This window comes from Hyperolius riggenbachi, chromosome 4 (assembly GCF_040937935.1).
Source record: "Hyperolius riggenbachi isolate aHypRig1 chromosome 4, aHypRig1.pri, whole genome shotgun sequence".
Taxonomy (NCBI): domain Eukaryota; kingdom Metazoa; phylum Chordata; class Amphibia; order Anura; family Hyperoliidae; genus Hyperolius; species Hyperolius riggenbachi.
The window spans coordinates 276,197,296-276,217,589 of NC_090649.1; the positions used below are offsets into that span (position 1 = coordinate 276,197,296).

The 20,294-nt window shown below is 41.1% G+C and overlaps 1 protein-coding gene across 5 annotated transcripts in view; it reads right to left on the reverse strand.

The window, feature by feature from the left end:
• CDK19 (cyclin dependent kinase 19) overlaps positions 1-20,294 on the reverse strand; it is a 502,598-nt gene that overhangs the window by 87,983 nt on the left and 394,321 nt on the right. For all 5 annotated transcript variants that reach the window (XM_068231298.1, XM_068231299.1, XM_068231302.1 and 2 more), the window contains one exon: positions 3,673-3,730. In XM_068231298.1, the coding sequence (XP_068087399.1) occupies positions 3,673-3,730 (58 nt within the window). The remainder of the gene's footprint in view (positions 1-3,672; positions 3,731-20,294) is intronic.

A 20,294-nucleotide genomic window follows, 5' to 3' on the forward strand; every position in this document is an offset into this window, starting at 1 on the left:
TAAGAGGACACGGACACTGAAGAGACAGGACACATGGGAAGAAGGAATCATGGGGGAGAAGGACACATGGGGAGAAGGACACATGGGGAGAAGGACACATGGGGAGAAGGACACATGGGGGAGAAGGACACATGGGGGAGATGGGAGATAGGACACATGGGACAGACAGGACACAGGATATATGAGGAGAAGGAGAGGTCAGGACACATGGGGGAAAAGGGGCACACAGGACCCATAGGGAGACGGACACAGAAGGACACCTGGGGAGACAGGACACATGGGGAGAAGGGGCACACAGGACACATTGGCAGACACCATTTGGGGGATAACATGTACAAGACGTTTCTGGAATATGGAGGCACCAGGTTATATATAATTTTTTTTTTCCCTGGTTTTTGCCCTCTAAACCTGGGTGCGTCTTATATTCCGGAGTGTCTTATACGGCGCGAAATACGGTAAGTAGATCAATATATCCTCATTTTACCTTACCACCTAACACTGGCCTGCCAAATCTATTGCATATGTATATATTGCATCTAACGGCTTAATCCTAAAGGGGTCTTTCTTAGAATTCGATATTCTTTTTTATTTTAAAGCTTAAAACTCTAGGTAAGAATATTGCACTATTTCACTGGCATAAGCTGCTGCATTCAATGTTTATTAAGCCCCATACAGAGCACTGATAACCTATTTCCTACTGTAAGAGTAGTTAAGGTCAATGAGATGCAAATAATTCTGAATTGATGTAGAATTATGCAAATGTATGCTGTGTGAAAATAGGTCAATCACATTCCACCATGCTGGAGTTAATTGGTCAATTTTCAAGCTGCATAAATTTGCACACAGGATTTGCTTAATCCTGCATCAATTTCGACTTATTTGCATCTTATTTGCATCTCATATGTGCCACACAATTATGTATGACTAAGTTTATAATATGTTTATGTATTATACTGTAAGTTTTCGATAACTTAATTTTAAATTTACTATGCATGAGTTTTGAAAGGAAAAGTAGCATATTCTTCAAAATAACAAAACGGAAAGTATTTCCAGCACCAGTTAATAAATCCTTAGCAATCTGTCTGTCAACTCCCAGTTCCATTCACACTAATGTTATGCCTTCCTATAGGCTGTGAGTCAGAAGAGAAGCATGACATCAAGTGAGCAATCATTCTCCCCTCTTCATGTCTATGAGAATAAAGAAGAAAGCTCTCAGGCTGCCTAGGAAGTGAGCTAGAAAGTGAGCAAGGTTAATGAGAATATATGAACGAAACATTATTATTTTGGAAAATAAATTGTTCTTACAAAAGCATCTTTATGCCTTTATGCTTAATTAATTTAAAATAATGCTCTAATCAGCTTATTAAAATGCTTGGTGAGGGAGGAAGGTATACTTAGTCTATAGCGAAAACACAGCATTAGAGAATAAGCATGGAGTTTCCTCAACCTCGCTCCTTCTTCAGCAGGTAATTTCCATGTTATAAGTGATAAGAAAGTTGGTAAACAACAATTTCTGTGATAAGATGTGCAATGAGGTGATCCATATTCCTGTACTGAGTCCTCCTCTCCGCATTGGTTAGAAGAGTGTTGTATTCTAAGAGGAGAAGGTGTAGAGAAGCAGAAAAGCACTGAAGCTGTGCAGGTCATGTTACTACAATGCTATAGCATTTACCTTCTGTTTAATCCCTTACCATTTACCTGATGGGGGACAGTAATACTAACTACTTGGATGATCACAATGTTATTTAGGTTGATAGAAGTACATGACCTTCAAGAACATAAGTTTCAAGATCAACTTTTGTGCTTCACTAAATCTAGAACTAGAGGGTTGAGAGATGGTCGCTCTACTAGCCACCACATTACAGACATAATACCAGCTGACTGCTTCTTCCCTAAATAGTTCTGGTCTCCAACATACTCAACATATGGCATGAAGCACACCTTTGATCCCCTGACGATGGTGAAAGGCGGAAACCTAATCGGGAAGAACAACAGGCACCTCTAGATAGGGCTTCACAGTTTTTCGGTTTAAAACCGAAACCGCAGTTCGTGGCAAGACGATCTGCTGATCGTCAGTACCTTTGGTTTTTCGGTCCGCTGTCCGTAATACCTTGCAACTGGCCCCGCTGTGCGGGGATTGGCCAGAAGCAGTGAATATGTATAAGTCTTAATGAGCGGGGGGCGGATCCACTCGAGCGAGCGGCTCCCGGTCCGCTGTCTGTATTACCTTGCGTCTGGCCCCGCTGTGCGCGGATTGGCCAGAAGCAGTGAATATGTATAAGTCTTAATGAGCGGGGGGCGGAACCACTCGAGCGAGCGGCCGGGCACATACAGCATTACCAATCACTGGATAGCGATGGAATGACGGCAGCGGTAGGCGGAGCTGTGATGCACGGATGCACTGAGAACGTTAGTGTATTTAAGTGCAATATTGTTCTATGTGATTTGATGCAACAGGGACCAGTATGCATGAACCCAAGATGCGAGTTTTTATTTATGTGTTATCTTGTTTGAATGTTTTTAATAAAATGTACCCCCTGTGCATTAAGCTAAGTCTTGACTCCAGCATATGTTTTTGGTGACGGTCACCTGTCCCTTTTTGAGCACTGGGTGTCTGCAGGCTGTATAGAGTGTGGGAATTGGAGTGAAAGTGCTGAGGAATATTATTCTATATAATTTTTCCATTTTGGATTGGAATCATGCAGCTGCTGACTATTGCTATTTGTGTTTGCACCAACGCTTGAATTTTTTAACAACCATCAAGCATACCTCCACCATCTTTTCATATGGTTTGCACCTCATGAATGTTTGTTGTTTGTAATCCAAACACCTCAAACTTAGATTCATTTGTAAAGTTTTTTTGTCTCTGTCCAGTGTCTCTGATCTTTTCTCCATCTCAAAGCTTTTGGCTGGTCTTTTTTTTTTATTTTTTTTAATAACTCTGCCTAGAAGGCCAGCATCCTGGATGATTCTTCAGTCCTGAGATTGGTCTTTTGAATGTATTATTTACTGGAATTGTTAAATGAAGACCTGTGAAGTGCCATTTCTATAGCTACACACTCACATATTTATGATCTTGCTCGGTTGAGCACTACGGCCTCACGTGCCTCCTGCTATTAGATAAGAGCTAGTTTACATTGCTCTGTGATGCATGTTGTACACAATGTTGTATGAGATTTTCAACAACTTCTGATCAATTTGATGCTATTTCAATTGATAAAAATAGCTTTTCTTTAATAAACAAGGACATTTCCAAAAGGACCCCAAAACTTTTATCTCAAGAAGGAAATAATGTACACTGCAAGGAGTGCTAGTATTTAAAGCACAGCTAAACCATGGTCAGTAATCCCTTGTAAGCATACTATGAACTGTCACCTGTATGTCCCGTTATGCTTAGAATGGCTGTTTACAGAATAGAAAGTTGCATAACAAAATAACATGAATATCTCTTTTTCTGTGTCAGTGTGGTTAATTATTCATATAAGTTTATGAATGTTTTAATTCATTATTTTTCATGGAATGTTTGGTTATCTTGGTTTATTCATGTTAAAAACCCTGAATATACGCAGTTATATTTTATGAAACATTATTTCTGATCAAGAGCCGGTAAGCAATCAAACCAGAAACCATGTGCATCTATTTATTTTTTATTATTTACTTATTTAATTTTACCTATTTTGACTCTTCCTCTCTCAGGACCTTCCCCCATTACCAGGATGTTTGCTGGTTTCTGTAAAACATAAAATTAACTTAATTAAAACTGTATTAAATCTCTTTATCATCCCTTTTTAAATTTACATTTACCATAGCATGGAAATAGTTTATTTCACTTTTAGTGCAAATTTAACAAGTAGTAATAATTAATTTTTAAAGATTTTATATTGGTCTCGCTACTTTTATTTTACAGTGTTTGCAAAAAATAAAATAAAGATATATTATGACACTTCTATGAATACACTTCTTCATAAAATTAACTGTAGCTCTTTGGAAAATAGTAAAAATCATGGCAGCCAGGTATTTCAAGAATCAAAGACATCCCCTTTGTGGATAGTAACTAAAACAAGGGTAGAGGCGGCCAATACAGCTGTCTACAACTTGTATATAAATACAGAGAGAGGAGAAGCAGATGAAATAAAAACCATTGTAATTTGAAAGATTTTTTTAGCACAATGTAGGACAAAGCGTTTCATGGGTTCTTGCCCATTTCCTCGGGTCGATTCTACAACACAAGTGCCTCTGTTATGACTAAGTATTATAGAGACGCTCATGCTACTGACAGTCATAACAGAAGCACTTGTGTTGTAGAATTGACCTGAGGTAGCAGCCAAGAACCAGTGAAACACGTTGTCATACATTGTGCTTGATTAAAATCTTCTCTCTCTATATATTTACTGTATATACAAGTTGTAGACAGCTATATTGGGTGCCACCACCCTTGTTTTAGTTATGTAGCCTATACCTCTATAAGAGGTGGTAGCTTCATTGTTTATTGTAAACTCTAAATACCGTAAAGGAAACATGAGGCCAAACAAATGAATGCATCTTTACTTTCGTGGGGCTTCTTCCAGCCTGTAGAATTCTCTGTGTCCCTCACAGCAGTTCTGCTCTTACCCAGGCTTCTGCTGTCCCCTCCGTAGCGGCCGGTGACCCGGCAAAGTTAGCAGCTTCTGTGCATCCGCGGGTGCGTGCACACGCTGCTCTCAGTTGCTGTAGCCAGGAGCGTTGTGCCCAGGCGCAGTGCTACTGCTACCCAGCCTGCAGTGCTATTTGGCTGTGAACCTCTACGGAGGAGACAACAGAAGACCAGGTGTAAGCGGAACTGCAGTAAGGGACACAGAGATTTCTAGGAGCAGGAAGAATCCCCAGGTAAGTAAAGATGTATTAAATTGTCTTGGGGCCTCATACTGTATATCCTTTAAGTAGAGTTACCATCCAGTCCCTGCATGACAGAAGACCTTGAAAACCGAGCGGAGGCGGTTATTTCCCCGTAAAATTTATACAGTGGTAGCAAGACCTTGCAACCCACCATTGTTTGTATAAATATACTTCTACATTCACCACACCATATTACAAGACGATATTGTGCCATTAGGCTCCTGGTCTCTCCTCTCATCCAAAGGTGATCTAGCATTCTTGGAACCACAGATATCACCTCTACATACCTTTGTGGATGGCTTCCTTACTCTTTCAAAGAGCAGTATTTAAGTAGTTGCAGGCCACTTTCAAACCATATACCACAGCCTTTCTGCAGGTGAAAGTGTATGTGGCAACACAGGCTGAAAGTGGAAAAACAAAAATTCAACCAAGTAATGGCCATAACAGGAAGTGCAAAATGTTATGTCATGCCAATGACTATGTACTGCTAACATAGAAACAAAACAAGACAATCCCAATGCAAAGCTTATCCCTAATTAGGAAGTGGTTCCCTCTCTCTCAACCTGAGTATCAACATTTGCTCTCCCCTGCAACTAAATCTCAGTTATTAAAGACATGACAGAATTTGTTTTTATTCATAGGACAGAACATGGCTGTTTCCAGGTCTGGTCTACTGATTTTTTTACACACTGTCAGTTGATAAAACATCAGACCCAGGACGATAGCAGGTTAAAGGGGAACTTCAGCCTAAACAAACATACTATCATTAAGTTACATTAGTTATGTTAATTAAAATAGATAGGTAAAAAAATCTCTTACCCACCCTGTTTTAAAAAAAAAGGGCAAATGTTTTTTTGATTTCATGGGGGCAGCCATTTTTTCGGTTAAAAGGAGGTGACAGGGAGCATGAGACACAGTTCCAACTGTCCTGTGTCCTGATCACCCCTACCAGCTGTGCGCGCTAGGCTTCAAATCTCAAATCCACAATTTAAAAAGAAAATTGCACTGAAACAGCAGAATGAGAACAAAAACATTAGAAATCCCATCATGCTTTGCACAGCATCAGGGGAAAAATGCCCGGGCAGTTTTCTTTTGTGCGGCTAAAACGAGGCTTGGGAAAGAAAAACAAAGTTAAGATGCTGTGAAACTGTTAAAGAAACACCAAGCTTTTTCAGTGCTGCTGAGTAGATTTTTAGTCTGGAGGTTCACTTTAAACAAATCATCCCCCGAGGAATCATATCTACTGAATTTTTTATACTGGGTAAGTGGGTGCCATGATTTGTAATATTTTTAAAAAATCTTACACTTTAATAAAGCAGTGCAAAGATAAATGACAATAGAAAGAGCATAGCTACCCACAGCAACTATTGGCTGAGGTCAGAGCAAAGACAGAGGTATTTAGAATGGTTGCTATGGATTATGAGTATCTGAAATGGCAGAAGTCAGCACTACGAAGTGACTCATCTGACTAAGGTTTTATTTACAGTTTGCAAACACAAGCAATATAAATTGTATAATATTAAACCTCACAGTTAATAAATGACCCATTAGATTGTTACACCGATTGTGAAAAATGATTAGAATACGGATCATAAAGGGTTGAATGTTGGGACTCTCCAGCATTACACTTGGCAAATCACAAAATAACCCTCAGTAAAAGGTATCTTGCTTGGTATCATGACTCAGCATCAGTTTCTTCATTCAAAAAAATCCATCCAACCTGGGCTTTGTTCTTCTTTATAGGTTAAAAGCAGGCGGGTGAAATGTTGCATTTATCTAAAAATTCATACATTGAAATGACATAGTTCAGGGCTATTCGATTGTCCTTCATTCCAACATTCTGATAATGTACTTGTCGCTGTGCATTAATGATTACCTTCATTTACACCCTTTATTATTCATTCTGTACACCAATATCAGGCACGTTTTGTGTATGCAGATGAACAGCCATGAATGCAGGCAAAGTATTAAGATAAATCTCTCTGACTCTATTCTATCATAAATAAATGGTCCAGTGTATTGCTTCAATAAGAATATACTTGTATACTGAAAAATACTGGGTTATCTTGCCTTGACAAACGTCAAATAGCCCAGAACAGCTGTATATAAGCTGAAACAAACAGTAAAAGTATGGCAGCAGGTATGCTATAAAAGAGTAGTTCTGGGTGCATGTTTGACCTACAAGAAGAAAAAGCAGTGATTTACTACTCCATCCACTGAAAAGATGCATAAAGGAGCAGTCCAACTTGCAGTGAGTTCCTCTGCACACCATGTATGTTTTTACGTGGAAAACCATTTCCACAGCAGCTAAATATCATTTATAAAGAAAACATGCATGCATGGTGTCCAGGCAAAAAGCTGCAGCCAGTTTTTTTCAGTATTGGAAAAAATGCATTAAATGTGAACAACCCAATGATTTACATTTATTTTAGTATTTATATAGCGCTGTACAGAGAATATTGTCTAGTCACTAACTGTCCCTCAGAGGGGCTCACAATCTAATTTACATGCACTACCAGATATAAGGAGGCCATACTGATTCTCAACGTGCAAGCTACTTATTCCCTGGCAATCACACGAGGATTACTGGCAAATCAAATTGCCAGTTTCACCTGAGCAATAGCTGAGTGTAAAGAGCATTATTCAATGAAATAGTAGCTATTCTCCTGATCGTTGCTCCTATGTATCGTGCGATGGGAAGCATGTTTTTGTGCTGAGGAGCTGTCCTTCAGCACCACGGCACTGCTACTGCACTCCCCCGGAGTTCCACCGCTTTTAATGCTGTCACTCGCTTACCTGATGTCTGCCACTACATGCTAGGCTCCCCTGGCACCATTGCTCGCCATTGCTCTGTGCCAACCCAGAGGCTGCTACTTATCTCCGCTGCTTCACCTTCTGAGCCCTGGCAAAAGCATCTTCACAGCTCCCGCTGTGGCTCCCTATTGGTTACTTAGCTTTCCTTCCTAAGCTTTCCTTTCAGTAGGAAGCTTTTCTGTTTCTTCCAGCCTACTAAACAGTATTTTGGTGTTCTTCATAACTTAAAATGTCATTATCCTTTAAAAAACAAATCTTTGCTGTGCAAATGAGTCCTTTAGCAACTCCTTGGAAATAATTCTCAAACAGTTCCCTATACTGTGAAAACCAAGAGGCGGCAGAGAACACAGCCTCATGATGCTACTCAGACTGAAAATCCTGGGTCACCATGGGAACAAAAGCAGCTATAGAGTTCTCATGTATAACTTATCATTGCCAACATGCTGGACTGCAGAATCCCGCTGAGGTTTAATTTATTTTTTAATTCACTATAAACCCTGGAAGTAAAGTATCACACAATGGAGTTGAAGAAGAGTGTATACTAAACAATGTTACCTCAAGACGAACAATTATAGGGGAGACAAAAGCACTGAGTTCTATAAGTCTTTGTGCTGCAAATCCTGAGTGTGGTTCATTAGGAGGTGTTCTATTAGGCATTATTGATGAGCCAGTGGAAATTTGCAAGTTAGAATTTCTTGCACTAGATAGAATACAAACTGAGGTCATCCAAGTCAGTATATATATTAATATGCCAGCCGCTAAAGGCTTTGATAGGCTAAATCAAATATACTATAAAAAATAGGATATAGAATGAGCTACTTAATTTATATGGATCCAAATGCCATTTAACAAATAGTTCTGGCTGGAAATCGTATTTTATGCAAAGTAACAAGTCACAGTATTTTTTACTCAAAATCTTTTTGTTTAGGTAATACCTTTAAAGGACCACAATCACAAAATTTACAAAATGTAAATACATGTAAAAAAATACAAATAGGAAGTACATTTCTTCTAGAGCAGGGCTTTTCAACCTGTGGTACGCGTACCACCAGTGGTACTTTGCTGTTGGCCAGGTGGTACATACCAGGTTTGTCTGCCACTTTATTGTTCGCCTGCCACTTGTCCTGGTCCCATCTTGTCTCCACAAAGTTTGGCTACCCCTCGCTCGCTCCTTGATGTGCTGCCCTGTGGCATACTTCAGACCTCAGATCAGTGGGAAAGAGACAGCCAGGCGACTGGTGCACAGTGATGGCACAGATACAGAAAGTGACATCACTGCTCACTTCCTGTATTTGAAGTATACACGCCGTCACCGTGCACTGTTTGCCTGGCTGTCTCTTCACTGCGGCTGGCTTACCGATGATCTGAGGTGCAAACTATTCCGCAGGGCAGCAGAGCAAGAAGTGAGCGAGTGGGAGCCGAACATTGCGGCTAGTCACTGCCCAGCACTCTGGTGGTGGGTCCAGGCTACCTATAATTAAGTGTGTGGCGGGGGGGGGGGGGGGGGACTTGCAAGGCTACCTATATTGGCAATCTACCTACAGATTGCCAATACTGGCTAGCAAGCTAATTTGTAGTCTTTTTCTCCACTAATGCCTTCTACTTGAGTCCCCAGGGAGAAAAGCGCTATATAAATATTATTGTTATTGTTATTGTTACTTTTCCCATCCCACTTTTCCCCTCCCATATGCTTCCTCTATTCTTAAAGTGTACCTGTAAGAAAAAAGGGTACCTACATCGGAGAGGGGGAGGCCTTTGAATCCTAAAGATGCTTTCCCCCTCAGCAGAGGGGATCCAGTGCTGGGAGCCCCAAAGTTCTACTTGTCGGCGTGTGCACATGCGCAGTAGCTGCTCTCCATTCAGTCTTCAGCAGAAACAGCCAAGCGTCCAATCTACTGCGCAGGCACGCTGGTGGTAAATTTTCAGGCGATAAAAGTGGTACAATTAGTGAAAAGGTTGAAAAGCCCTGTTCTAGAGTATAATGAGCCATAAATAACTTTTCTCCTATGTTGCTGTCACTTGCAGTAGGTCGTAAAAGTCTGGCATAACAAACAGGTTTTGGAATAGCCCATCTCCTCATAGGTGATTCTCAGTGTTTATTTATTTTTAGAAGCACTTAGTGAATGGCAATTGCACCATCTGACTGCCAAAAAAGTGGGAGGCTGGCCAGCATCTTTGTATAAATGCTTTTCAGGGACTGCCTTTATAAAGAATGAAGGCCATACTGAGATTACCCCATGAAGATATGGAAAAGTCAAAACTTGTCAGTTCTGTCAGATTTCTACTACCTACTGTAAGTGACGGCAACATGGGAGAAAAGTAATTTATGCCTCATATTACTCTGCAGGGAACCTACTTCTGATTTGTATGTGTTTACATGTATTTTAAATGTTATAATTTTTTGTGATATAGTGGTCCTTCATTGACCAACTGTACAAGATTTTCTTGCAAGCTTTCAAAACCTTAAAGAGAACCCGAGGTGGGTTCTAAGAATTCTATTAGCACACAGAGGCTGGGTCTGCATATAATGCCCAGCCTCTGTTGCTATACTGTTCCCCCCCCCCCCCAGCGCTCTGCTGTCCCCCATAAATCACACAGCTGTCCTAGCGACAAGCAGCGTGTCGATAGCTGGCTGTATACATCTCCATTGTCACTCTCGCCGCTCCCCCACCTGTGTTTCTTCCCTCCAATCAGTGGGGAGGGAAGGGATGCAGGCGGGGAGCGGCGACATAAAGGAGGTGGGGGAGCGGTGAGAGTGACAGTGGAGATGTAAACAGCCGGCTAGCGATGTCGCTAGCACGGCGTTTGATTTATGGGGGGGCCTGGGGGGAAATAGTATAGCAACAGAGGCTGGGTATTATATGCAGACCCAGCCTCTGTGTACGAATAGGATTCTTAGAACCCACCTCGGGTTCTCTTTAAGTTTCTTCTTTGGGCATGGCAGAACTGGATCTGGAATGTATAAAGCTATTTATTACATGCACAAATTTATATACAATATTCTAAGTGAATACAGCAACTTGAATTTTGATACAATTCAGTTAAAAAAAAGTCCCACTTCCTTTGAAATGCATGCCTGCACCATGAGCTAAATTAATGCACCGATGAATGGCAAAAATAAGCTCAAAGAGGTGGGGTTCTGACAATGCAATCCACGTAAAGAGGCTGGGTCTGCCTATACTGCCCAGCCTCTGTTGTTATTTCAATACCCCCAAAGTCCCCCCTGCGCTCTGCAATCCCCCATAAATCACAGCCGCGCTGTGCGGGCTGTGTTTACATCTGTACTGTCACTCTGCGTGCTCCCCCGCCTCCTGCATAGCTCCAGTCCCACCCACGTCCCTTCCCTCCAATCAGCGGGGAGGGAAGGGACACGGGCGGGGACCAGAGCTATGCAGGAGGCGGGGGGAGTGGCAGACTGACAGTACAGAGATAAACACAGCCCGCTGTGACACACTGCGTGTCAGCAGCGCGGCTGTGATTTATGAGGATAGCAGAGTGCAGGGGGGATTAAAATAGCAACAGCGGCTGGGCAGTATAGGCAGACCCAGCCTCTATATGTGGATTGCATTGTCAGAACCCCACCTCGGGTTCTCTTTAAGTAGAAGTTTCAGTTTGCTATAATAACTTCCTGGATTCAGTTTTGCCTTACTTAAATCATAATAGTGCACCACTTCAGGAAAGTGAATAAATATGCAGATCATTGTATTGTGTTATTTCAAAACCATGCATACATTAAAAAGTGCTGGTATGTAGCACACCTATAGCCTATGAAATTAACAAAACCATGTAAAACAATTGCAGATAGTTATTTTAAGGTACCTAATGTGCATGGGACACAATGCAACAAATTAATCCCATACGTACAGAACAAAACAAGCAGACAACCTAAAATTCTTGCACTGTATAGAGCTAACCTAGTGAGGATTGTTATTTCACTTCACCATGAACAAAGGAAAGAAAAAAGTATTACTGTGATAACTGAAAGCAAGGAGAGATGTGAACTGTTTGATGGGTATGGAAATACCAATTTTACAGAAGTACTGCACATATATAATAACAACTAATGTTGCACAAAAAACATTCAATCCTTTTCAAATCATTTTGATAACTTGTGATCTTTACTACCTGTAATGTACATGCTGCATATATTAGTGCAAGCACCATGCTGAGAAGTTGCTTGCAGAGCCTTTATCTGTAGATAATCCTGTAGCACGCCTGTCTGTGAGTTTGCAGATCACACAAAAGTTAATATAAAAATCAGATTTAAAAATACAAAATGCTCCACTGAAATGTATCTATAGAAGAATATATAAGTATACAGCTTCCTGCAAAATTCTAAAAGTGGGCTAGGTAAGCTGTGAGGTCTAATAACTAATTACTGACCCTTTAAATATATAACATTAAGTAGCTGTCTATCAGGAATGTGTGAGCTGTGTCTTAGAGAATAGTCTTGGAATAAGGTTCCCGTGGGAAGATTTCCCTAGTGGTTTGTAGCTTTCCATAGCCCATTCTTCATTGTTTTACCTTACAGACAGATGACTGCATGCTGATAGCATACCACACAAGTCCTAAAATAAGATCCTTATATTCTTACACAAACAATGAAAAACCCCTTCTGAAAATCAAGGCCTTGAAGGGAATAACAAATTCTAATAAAAAAAAGCAGTTACTTGCTAAGCAGTGTATAAAATGTGGGTATAACGATAAGTAAAGCAAAAACAAAAAAACTCATGCCTGCTTCATTGATATTAAATTAAATCAATGTATTATTAAATAATGCACTGTAGTACAAAAGGTTTGGACTGCAAATGTGAGGTTTTCAAGTGCATGCGTGTGCTTTTATCTTAGTTGTGCAGACATATTACCAGTTCTTCTCAAGGGCTGGACACATCCCCAGAGGCAGCTGGCGCCTAACATTCTTTCTTTTCTTTTAGATTTCTGTATTGTTGTCAATGTAAGTACTCATTTACTGGCTCCGAAAAGCCAAAGTGTAGCGTTAATCTAAATACACAATTTAAATATAACTGTGAACTGCTGTGACTGTCAAAACATGTAAAATTCCGCCTGTCCAACCCTCCAAATGTATTATCTCTAGACTGCCCATCCCACTCAGCACAGCTGGCTCCTTGACTTTTTTTAGCCACTCAAAAGGGGGAAGAAGGGGCGGAGAGAGCACTTAATTGTGGTGAAGATGCAGTATTGACACCTGGAAACTTGCCTCATATGGTGTGCTCGGGGCCAATCGTGAGAACAAGCATACAGAGCAACCAGTAAAAAGACAGTCCGCCACTACCATAAACGGGCTTGCGGTTAATGTCTCTGTGTAATACTTCGCAGTGTTGTTACATCAGTTTCTTACTGAGTGTTGCCGAGGGTGGTGCAGTGGGTGCCAGGAAATGGAGAGCCTGACAGCCGTTTTGCATTTTTATGCCTTACTTCCGAGGGTCGGAAGAATTGCAAAATGGCCATCCTGCTTTTCATTACCTGGCACCCACTGTTTCATGGCAACACCCGCACACTGAACAATTAAGAGGACCACTCATCCTAACTGCAAAACTCACTGTAATGGTTAAATTTTAGCAGTTAGGATGAGCGGTCAGTTAGGCTTCTATCTAAGACGGCAGCTATAAAGAATATACAGCGTCAGGCACCACGGCAGTGTGTAAGGATTACACCCTCCAATACACAAACACACCAATTCCATAGGTACTATGTGCATATAAGGGTCTGCATGCTCAGGGCCCAGAAATGCCAGCAAATGTCCATGTAACAAACAGAGATATAAAAGGTCCGGCACTGCATCAATTTTCCATTAAAAGAGCTTTATTGCTAACGGCTCTCCAAGTTTCTTCTAAACATTCATAAATAAAGTGAAATATTCAAAACACACATACCCGTTGTGGTTTAGATGGGGTTGTGGGGTATGGTGGTGACTACGACCCGCCTATGACCGTTTCGCTATGGCAGCGTCTTCAGAGGCAACAGTGGCGACTATCTAAGGCCCGGTTCACATTCGCGTTTTTTTGCGGAACGTAACCGGAACGTATACTGTACAAATTGAACGGATGTGAAAGGATCTAATGCTAACCTATGGATCCATTCACATGCGTCTGTTGGTACAGATATGTTCCGTACATTCCATTCCCCGGGCCTAAAAAACGCTGCAGGCCCTAATTTTCCAGACTAGGGCCGGGTATTAAGGGGTGATGTAAGGAGAAACTGTTGGGGTTAAAGTAAGCATGAAAAATTGCAATCAAAAGGATTTATACTTCACTGGGGCTTCCTCTAGTCCCCTATATGCCCTGGGCTCCCTTGGTGTCAGGCCTGTCCCCTCATTCTTCCCCTGTCAGTCCCGGTAGTCGGGGACTGCTGTGCATGTGAGGCCAAGGCCACATGCCTCCTTGGTTATGCTGCAATGGCTAAGAGCATTTTGCACCTGAGCAGTAAGTTAAAGGAATACTATCGATACCCAAGTGTTCTAAAATGACAGTGTGCAAATAATGTCTAAGTAGCTGTGTAAACATTTTCCTACTTTTCATGTTAAATATCAGAGGCAAAAACTGTAATTTATTGAGGGTAGGATTTAGCTATATTGGGACAAACCAATTGCAGAAGGGGTGTCTGCTTCAATGCAAAGCCAGAGTTGCATATCAGACTACAGAAAGCAAATATCAGACATATCAAACTCTGAAAGCAAAAACAGTATGAAAAGCTGTGACAATTAGTTACATTTCCTCTGCTATCTTCAGACACTTCAGTCAGAAACACAGGACACAGGAGCTACAGCTATTGGGAGCCTCTTCTCTGTCACACACAGAGCTACACATAGAGTTAACTGATCAAGTGTGAGGGGAATTTCCCCTCTCCTCATGGCTCAGTCAGCCGTCAGTTTTAGCGTCAGTAAAGTTTGAATGTATATTAATAACAGTAAACAACAGTAAACAAAGAAGTTGCTACTAAAATGTATACACCAGTACTTGGCAGCACTTCCCAAACAATTCCTGTGTCAATTGAAAAAAAATATGTGAATCGATAGTATTCCTTTAAGTCTTGTAACTGTGCAGGTGCACAACGCTCCCAGCCACAGGAGCTCAACCTAGAGGCCAGGGCCGTGCATGCACAGTAGTCCCAAACTGGCTCAATTAGGGACCTTATCGGGGCTGCCAACAATGGAACAGACATGACCTGATGGATCCACGGATTACTGGGGGCTGGAAGAAGCCCAAGGTAAGTATAAATCCCTTTGGAAGGAGGAAGCCCCATGTAAGTATAAATCACAAATTTAACTGAGGATTTCATATGTACCAGGACACGGATGATCCTAGGTCTGTGCCCTCTCCACCTCTAAGCAAGTTTATTTTAGAAGATTTCAGGAGGATAAGCAGAAATACAGGATCTATTGCAGGGGAGTATAACCCGAATACAAGTTGGGGTAAAATTAAAAACTGGGACCAAGTCGCGGGCCAATGTCTAGTTCCCTGGTGTCTAATGCCCCCCCCCCATACAGTACCTTGGTGTCTAGTGGCCCTCCTCCCTCCCCCATACAGATTCCTGGTGTTTAGTAATCCTCCCTCCCCTATAAAGTGGTGCCCGTTGATCTAGAGTGGGCCAAACATAATGCAAATGGGAAACCACCTTTAAAACATAAAATAATTTACAAACTTACTTAATCTGTCCCAAACATGATCTGTTCAATTAGTGTGTTAGCTGCATTACTGATTTTTCAATAGGGCAAATATCCAACAGTTCTGTTGATAAACTGAGCATTGCTGATGTCAGTTAGTCACAATGTAACTCTTATTACTCGGGTGAAAAACTCCACTGTTAGTTACATATATGTGTCAAAGGACGTGCAAGAAGTGCAATTTTTTTTTCACACAAAGCCAGAGCTTGCATCAGCTTGGTGACATCACTATGAAGATATACATATCCTTTTCTATTTTATACAAGTCTGTATGAATGCAGCCTATCGCAAAGCTTTTGCCGCATGCTAGGTGACAACAGTAATAAATAAAGGAGAACAAAACATAAATGAAAATGATAGTTTGAGGTCAGGATATCTATTTTAGTATGAACATAAATATTTGTGATCCCGCTGCCTATGAAGAACATTTAACAATATGATACATCTCCCCAGTTCATCTCATTACCACAGCACTTAAATTAAATAAGTTAAAAACAGTATTACAGTAATTACAGTATTTGCAGAGAAAGTAAATCATAAAGACAATTTATAAGCAAAAAAATATGTAAATAAACTTTCCAAATCAACTCTTAACTGTGGTAAAAAAAAAAAAAAATCAACTTTCACAAATGGAACACTGCAAAAAAAATGGATCCACTCATCAAAAGACCTGCCAACTCGCATCACAGCTGGACTATTGCAAAGTCCACTACACAAGCCTTTCAAATACAGATTTGCACTTCATGCAGTCAATACAGTACACCACTTTCCAGCTGTTACCAAATCAAATCCACTATTGCCACATTGACTGATTATTTTCTCATTAAACTAGTCACCCATTAAGTAGAGAATACTCAAGGCTGGTCTGCTGACTTTCAAACCCTTGCACAATTTAGGCACCGACTATGTGAAGGATTAATTGCAGGAGCACCACAGCGACTACAACCTCAGGTCAACATGATTTTATAATATGGTCATCCCCAGAGTTCACCTCAAAATCTTTATAACCATATAGTGTTCTGTATTGCTATTTCTATGCTTTGGAACTGCTTACCTTGTTAAATCAGTACAGTTACATCCCTGGAGGTGTTTAAATCCAGAATAAATGGTCACCTGGTTAGTTTGGCATTTATAGTATCAGTACAGTACCAGCTAGGGCGACAATAATGGCAACCTCCACAGGTCTTAAATGCATTCACCTCCCAGCTATACTGACTGAATAAATAACCCTTAAAGGAGAACTGCAATCTTAAAAAAAAAAAAAAAAAAAAGGAGTTCAACTTACCTGGGGCTTCTGCTATCGCCCAACCAGCCCCCCTCCCCACCGCCACCACCCAGACGTCCTGTGCCCGCGCCGGGACAAAACGATCCTTTGGTCCCCGCTGTGGCTCGTTTCCGGTTTTTGCCACTTGAATGTCGCAAGCAACTGCTCCTGCATGGCCCTGGCTGTGCGCGTTCTCACTCCCGCTGAAGTCGCCGGGAGCTTCCTATGCAGTATGCTCCCATGCCGCCGACCATTATCCCAGAGATCAATGAATGGGTACACAGTTCACATTCATTGATCTCAGTCCCCGTTAGAAAGACCAACAGCTTTTATGAGAAGCCGTGGTCTTTCTAAAAAACAAAAAACAAAACAAAAAAAAAAAAGTCCTTCCTGTAAGCGAGAGTGTTCGCTTACAGGATGGAATAAAAAAAAATTGCAGTATCCATCTTGTGGCCAAACAATAAAACTACATGTACATACATTTTTTTCACACAAACACAATAAATTACATTTAAAATTAACTGTTTACCTCCCACACCCAAAAAATACCCAAACAACATTTTTAACTAAAAAAAAATAAAAAAAATTTACAATTAAAAAATAAACAGTTAAAAACATAAATAGTTACCTAAGGGTCTGAACTGTTTTAATATGCATGTCAAGAGGGTATATTACTAATATTTTTAAAATTATAAGCTTGTAAATAGTGATGGACACAAAACTAAAAAAATGCACCTTTATTTCCAAATAAAATATTGGCGCCATACATTGTGATAGGGACATAATTTAAATGGTGTAATAACTGGGACAAATGGGCAAATAAAATATGTGGGTTTTAATTATGGCAGCATGTAATTTAAGGCTATAATGGTCGAAAACTTAGAAATAATGACTTTTTCCATTCTTTTCTTAATATTCCTGCTAAAATGCATTTAGAAAAAAATAATTCTTAGCAAAATGTATCACCCAAAGAAAGCCTAATTGGTGGTGGAAAAAAAAAGATATAGATCAATTCATTGTGATAATTATTGATAAAGTTATTGGCGACCTATGTAACCTCCCTAAGCAAGTAAGAGGCCAAGGGGGGCCTGGTTAAATATGTTTTATATATGAAGACTTTTTCAGTCAATGTTATGAAGAAGGAAATAGGATGGACCATGAGGGGGATAATACCCCATGGAGTCTGGGTTATCAATTAGTGGCATCTGCGTAGAGGCCTGTGTGGGGTATCATTTAAGTCAATGGAAACTGATAAAAAAAAATGAAGCAGAGACTTACCTAAGGAGAGGGAAGGCTCTGGGTCCTATAGAAAATCTGGATGATTGTTTGAGGTTTAGGAGAGAAATCTGCAAAGATCATAATTTTAGTTGCATCAATGAATTATAGATCTCCAGTTTTCCTAGCAGCTTGTAGTATTTCCACTTTGTCCTTGAAATTATGAAGGACTGGTGTTGGCGACCTGGCCTGTGGAAATGGTCTACAAGGAACTCTATGCTCTTTCCCTTACAAAAAGGGTAAACGTTTTGCATCTTTCCAAGTGTTTCTGATCCAGGTTTCCATTAAACTTTCCTGTTCTATTCCTTCTACTTTTTGGGGGGAAGCCCAATCATCAGTTACAATTTCCAGTTTATGATTTTAACTGTAACTACATCATTGTGTATGGGTCAAACCCTATCTTCAAGGGAAGGGTGATAATCTGTACTCCCGTTTTAGTAGTGCGATCTTGAAGAGATGTCAGATCATGTTTAAGAAATAACATTTTTTAACTTCAAGAATCATGACTACAAATCAGATGGATAAAGTGTGTGTTGCCTCCAATAGGTGGACATTAGTGGGGCTATGGGTGTCAGAGGCATTAGTAGAGGATGATTCAGAGGTGTACAGCACACTACTATTTTGAATTCTTCTTTGTGGCTTAGAGTCTAAAAAGGGGTTTACTACATCCACGTGCACAGGATGAGCTATAGAGAATGCATCAGTGTGCTGATTTGTTCACGAAAATGGTCGTCCCAACTGAATGTGGCCAGCTTTTTAAACTCAGATTGTTGTTTCCTCATCTTTAGCACTTTGGAAAGCAACTGGCAGAATTATGGCAAATGGAGGGATGGTACACAGATGCTGAGTTTGACTGTGGAGAGGTGACCATTAGAGGCTATATGTGACACCACACAGTAGTATGAATAGACGTGAATTCATAGGTATGAAATCTGTAGGTATGAACTATCAGCACATGCAGTCCAGTCTGGTGTACATCACTATTTGCCTGTAAGCAGGGGCATCTTTCCCAGAGACGCCAGAAGAAACGAGCAGGATTGCCAAGTCCTGGACTGCTCATGGAGGATGTGACGCCTATGTGGTCCCCGAGAAAACCGTGAATACGTTATTTGAGTCACAAGCACACATTCCATTGCAAATACCAAAATTATATTTTTAATTCAACCTTGTTTCCTTCCTCCCTGGTTCTGCTAGCAATCACTGACAGCTGTTTTCAATTACAGAACCTTCCACCCAGGTGTGAAAAGCTTTCTCCTAGCTCCCACCAGACCCCTAGAAGGTGTATAGCCCCATCCATCAGATCGGCTCAGATATGAGTTCCGACAGAACCTCATGTACCACATCTTAGAGAAGACATGCTGGAACCAACCCAACAGGAGGTTCAACACATAGGGCTTGATTCACAAAGCAGTGTTAACTGTTAGCACGCTTGTGAAAAGCCCTCTATCACGCCTAAACTCAGTTAGGTCATGATAAAATCCACTTGTGCGCAAAGACCCGCGCGCAAACGTCGCATCGCGATGTGACGCAAACGGCGCACCCGATGCGCCTATAAGGTCGCATGGGGTGCGACCTTCACGTCGCATAGTGCGACGTTAAGGTCACACCGCATGCAGCCTTATAGGTGCATCGGGTGTGCTATTTGTGTCGCACCGCGCTATGCGCACAAGGTTTTGCGGGCGGGACTTTGCGCATGATCTGATTTCAAAAAACGGTGCTAACCTACTTAGCACCCTGGTTAACACGCCCAAAGTTTTTAGGCGTGCTAAGTAGGTTAGCACCGCTTTGTGCATCAAGCCCATAGCCTCTGTCCTGATTTTAAAAAACACAGGGCTGATCATTATCAGGCCCATATGGTTGCTCACAAGAGAGCAAACAACCTTTTCAGCAAAGTCCAAATCTATATTTAATAATGGGCACAATTTTACAATATTGCATGGTTTAGGAAGATACTTAATCAAACTATCTCTTCATGCCTCATTATTTATCTTCTAACACATGCTCGGGGAAATTCCCACACAGATCCGAGATTCCCACTAGGAGAAATAAACATTTCCGGGTACCCTAAATGGCTACCCCGTGATATTTCATATCAAATAATTCACAAAATGATGCCGATTGTGAATATGCAGTCTAGATTTTCATTGATCCTAAAAGCACCGAAAGACTGGAAGAACAAGAATCCTGCCATTTTTCTGCCTCTCTGGGATAGGACAGCCCCTGTTCCAGTTACACAGGGCTGGACTTGTGCGAGTCACAACCACTCCCCGCTGGAGGAATGAGTAAAACCCAGACACCCACATAGTCCAGGGTTCTTTGTTCATCATATGTGTCTAATACCATCCCAACAAGCCAGCTGGACTCTAGCAAGCGGCCATCTTG